This window comes from Epinephelus lanceolatus, chromosome 6 (assembly GCF_041903045.1).
Source record: "Epinephelus lanceolatus isolate andai-2023 chromosome 6, ASM4190304v1, whole genome shotgun sequence".
Classification (NCBI taxonomy): Eukaryota; Metazoa; Chordata; class Actinopteri; order Perciformes; family Serranidae; genus Epinephelus; species Epinephelus lanceolatus.
This window is the reverse complement of record NC_135739.1, coordinates 1,542,953-1,547,500: the sequence shown is the minus strand read 5'-3', so window position 1 is coordinate 1,547,500 and position 4,548 is coordinate 1,542,953. Positions and strand designations below refer to the sequence as shown.

General features: G+C 45.1%; 1 protein-coding gene across 4 annotated transcripts in view; it reads left to right on the top strand.

Moving 5' to 3' along the window:
• LOC117253832 (zinc transporter ZIP3-like) overlaps window positions 1–3,175 on the top strand; it is a 10,384-nt gene extending 7,209 nt beyond the window's left edge. For all 4 annotated transcript variants that reach the window (XM_033621573.2, XM_033621572.2, XM_033621575.2 and 1 more), the window contains exon 3: window positions 379–3,175. In XM_033621573.2, the coding sequence (XP_033477464.2) occupies window positions 379–1,125 (747 nt within the window). In that variant the 3' untranslated portion in view covers window positions 1,126–3,175. The remainder of the gene's footprint in view (window positions 1–378) is intronic.
• Window positions 3,176–4,548: the final 1,373 nt, after the last annotated feature.

The window sequence follows — 4,548 nt, the reverse complement described above, 5'->3', positions numbered from 1 at the left end:
CTGATGGCTCTGTAGCACCCACTAGTGGCGGGCGGCTGCATGACAGTTAAGCAGCCTTGTACATAAATAAAGCACTACTAGGTTTAACTGACTAATATTTCTGGTGTCGACCAGCGAGGGGGCGGACGTGTAATCGTTAAGATGACTAATAACGCTCATCCCTAATCCGGAAGTTCTCAGTCGGTGCATCCCTAGAGGTTTCCCTTTAACGAGGTGATGACAGATCATTTGTGTCGCAGGTGTGAGTTTAGTTTAGCAGACGGGAGTCAAGTTTTTCCCGGATCAGTGGTGAAACAATGAAAACAAAACTTAGTATTATATTAAAGAATCAATAAACCGCCGTCTGATCTTCAGTGTGTGTGTGTTGACTCTCCTCAGGTGGCCGACGTGTTCACGCAGCTGAAGATCAGCAGCGACTATCCTCTGGCTGAGACGATGATGATGCTCGGCCTCTTCCTCACTGTGTTCGTGGAGCAGGCCATCCTCACCTTCAGGAAGGAGAAACCGTCCTTCATCGATCTGGAGACCTTCAATGCCGGCGGCTCAGAGGCCGGCAGCGATTCAGAGTACGACACGCCCTTCATCTCCCCTGCGCGGGGCTCACCGGGCAGCGGCGGTCACCATTCCCACGGACACCACCACGGACACTTCAGCCCTGCCGAGCTGGCAGGGGCGGGGCCTCTGCGTCTGGCCAGCCTGGTTCTGGCTCTTTCGGCTCACTCGGTGTTCGAGGGCCTGGCGCTCGGCCTGCAGGAGGATGGAGCCAAGCTGGGCAGCCTCTTCCTGGGCGTGGCCGTGCACGAGACGCTGGCCGCTGTGGCACTCGGTGTGAGCGTGGCCAAAGCGTCACTCGGCATGAAGGACGCTGTCAAGCTGGGCGTCACGGTCAGCCTGATGATCCCGCTGGGCATGGTGGTCGGGATGGGCATCGAGTCGACGCAGACGCTGGCGGGCAGCGTGGTGTCAGTGGTGCTGCAGGGACTCGCTGCCGGCACCTTCCTGTTCGTCACCTTCTTTGAGATTCTGTCCCGAGAACTGGACGATAAACAGGACCGGCTGCTCAAAGTGCTCTTCCTCATCCTCGGCTACACTGCACTTGCTGCACTCGTCTTCATCAAGTGGTGACACGCAGGAAGTGCTCTGACACACACAGCAGTACCAAAGGAAAACTCATAACTCCACAAAGGCAGCAGAGTCCAGCTGTGAGAGGCGGAAACATCTGGAACAGCTGTGTCTGCGATGTAGGCAGAATCAGGCAGGGTTTGTCGGCTGCGGTTTTTAAATTTGGCCCCTCCTCCCTGCTCAGCAATACCAGAAGTGGTTGCTGTTTCACCTCGCTGTATTTGTGTTTTCATTATGTACGTATCAGCAGGAGGTCACGCACCACTGCCCAAAAGCTGGCGCCCAGAAACATCCCGAACACAACAGAAGAATAAAATCCAGGCAGAGGGCAGAATCTCTGCAGAAAAACACATCGTAACTGACCTCCTGTGGTTTAACTCCTCACCTGGCGGCAGTGATGTACAGGTGTACTCCAGCAGACTGTGACATCACTGATGGGTGTTTTTACAGGTGCAACAAATCTGGACCTGCAGCAGGTCAGAGCTTCCTGTGGAGTTTTCTTGTAAACAAAGTTTCTCACTAAAACTCGTCGTGTTCCCTCGAGGCCACGCCTGTGTCTCTGACGTTCACCCCAAAGAACTTTTTTTTTCCCCTTTTAAATAAAAAACTCTTAACGATACATTAAAAAAACACGTTAACATTATTTTTGACTACAGAAAGAATAAAAGTGGTTTTAGTTGGACATTATTTGTTACAGACCTCCAGGGAAAAGTTTACATCATGAGTGGGAACTGAACTCCACACTGTAGGACGCTGTTTGTTTTTCCAAATTTGGTGTTTGAAGTTCATTAAAACGCAGGTCGGAGCTGCTAAATGGAGTGAAATGTAGTGACATAATAATTTGAGAATTGGAGACTTTTCTAAAAGTGAATCTGTTTGTTCTCTGTATCGAGATTTAAAAGTGGTGTGTGCGACATTCAGAGCATATCAGTGATTCACACATGGCTGAGCTCGCAGCGAGAAGCTAACGGTGCTAACAACAGCAGCAGTGCTGAAAGAGCTAACGGTGTTAGTCTGGGGGAACTGGAGGGTGGGCGCTACGCCTCCACGACAACACGTTATCAGCAGTAACCACCCTGAGAGCACAGTGCAGAGCAGCGGTGATGAGCCAGCCAGTGGGAAACGCACAAAGGACGGGCCGAAAATGTGCATGGATTGGCCGGGTGGAGGAGGTCTCGGGCTGTGGGAAAAATAAATATTATTTGTTTATGTATTTTTGAAATAAATAATATAAAAACGTGCAGCTAAGGAAAGAAGCAGAGAGAGCAGCCAAGCACTGAGCTGAGCTCTGTCCTTCCTCTCGGTCGGAGTGGGGAGCTTCTCTGGCGGGGAAATACGGTGATATTTACTGCTTTTATTGGCGGGTCGGCTGAGTGTGTCATGTGATAATCTTGGACGGACTGGGTTCAGGATTTAGCTCACGCGGGTCAGTTCAGTTCAGGTTGTAATTTTTCGGCCCGTTTAAAACTCTAGCGTTAACGTGCACATGCGTCCGGACCGTCAGAGCACAGAGAAGCTCTGAATGTCGTACACAGAACCTTTAACTGAGCTTTAATGTTGCAGCTACATTTATACACTGCTGGGTAGATTCATATATAATAATACGTGATTATTTATTTGTTTATCATATTTTGTATCAGTAATCTGAATCTAAAGTGCAGTAGAAAGTACAGTGTTTCCTCAGATATGATGGAGTAGAAATATAAAGTGGAAATACTCAAATAAAGTAAATCAAAATTGTTCTTCAGTATTTGTGTACTTAGTTACATTCCACCACTGCGGCAGTGAGGTATGACACAGTTTCATATATACTGAAGCTTTGAGCTGGTGTTAAGGTTAGTTTTTCTAATAAACCTGCTGTGTTTGTATGAAATAATCACACTGGAGCCTTTTAAAGATGATCTGCATATGTCCATGTAATCTTTATGTTTATGACCTTTTCATTGTTGTCTGTGTTCATGTCGTGATGTTGACGAGTTTTGTATTTATGAAGGTTTGTGTCGTCTCATCATCGTCTCATGGTGTGCTGGTGAAATTAAACAGATTATTATCAGACTGGATTATTTATGTGGTGTAAACAGCAGCAGACACAGAACAACATGACGTCCGTCTGATAAATGTAAGTCCCATTTTCACTCTCAGTCAGCTCCATTTTACATCTCTCTCCATCATCATCTTTTATTTTGGTCACTGACTCGTGTTTCTCCCTCAGATGCTGCTGCACGCCGTAAAGTTTGCTTTGAGAGATTGACACTGAACTCAACGTCTGACTGAAGGTAACAAACCAGTTCACAAAACATGAAGCTCTTAAATAACACCCTCTTCCTGTTCACAGAAAGCACACTGTGACTTCACTTATTATGGAAATTATAACTGTTAGAATCTGTTTTATTTTTACTCAAGAAATGTAAGTGATGAAAACTATCAACATACAAAAATACATTAAAGATAAAATAGTAAAAAATAAAGATCTATTAAAAACTAGAATTGTATTCCTCAGCACAAGTTTCTCGTACAGTTTACATCCATATCCTTCTGTTCCTGAGATAGACGTTGAGTAATGGACCGAAAAGTGTTTTATGCGGAATGTGATGATGTCACAGTCAAGCTGACCTTTGACCTTTTGGATATAAAATGTCATCGCTTCATTATTTTATCCTGTTAGACATTTGAGTGAAACTTTGTCATAATTAGTGTTTGAACTCTTGAGTTGTGGACAAAAACATGTTTTGTGAGGTCACACTGACCTTTGACCACCAAAATCCTAATCAGTTAATTCTTCAGTCAAAGTGGACGTTTGTGTCAAATCTGAAGAAATTTCCATAAGCTGTTCTTGAGATATCGTGTTCACGAGAATGAGACGGATGCAAGGTCACATTGACCTTTGACCTTTGACCACCAAAATCCAATCAGTCCATCGTTGAGTCTGGTAAAGGGAAGGAGTCTGTCACCAATTTTTAACAGGTTCACACGTGTTTAAAAAGCCTGCGTACATTTTTTTTTGGCGACGTCCATGTGTCCTCAGGTCCCAAACATTTACTGAGTGTTGGTCAAAGACAAGGTGACGTCACAGTGTGAAATAGGGCTGCAACGATTAGTCGACTCATCGTTGACTAATCGACTATTACAATAATCGGTGACTATTTTAGTAGTCGTCTAATCGGTTTGAGTCATTTTTCATTGTAAAGTACTATAAAGTACTCAAAATACTCTTATTGCAGCTTCTTACGTTCAGATATTGGCAGCTTTACACACTCTCCCATGACGTGATCCGAAACCCTTTGGTGTGAGTACGAAACAAGATGACATCATTTTGGGGTTTGGGAGAGACAGGCTGACATTTTCAACATTTTAACACATTTTGCGATAAAATGATTAGTCGACTAATCAAAGAAATAATCGACAGATTGGTCGACAGTGGCTGTG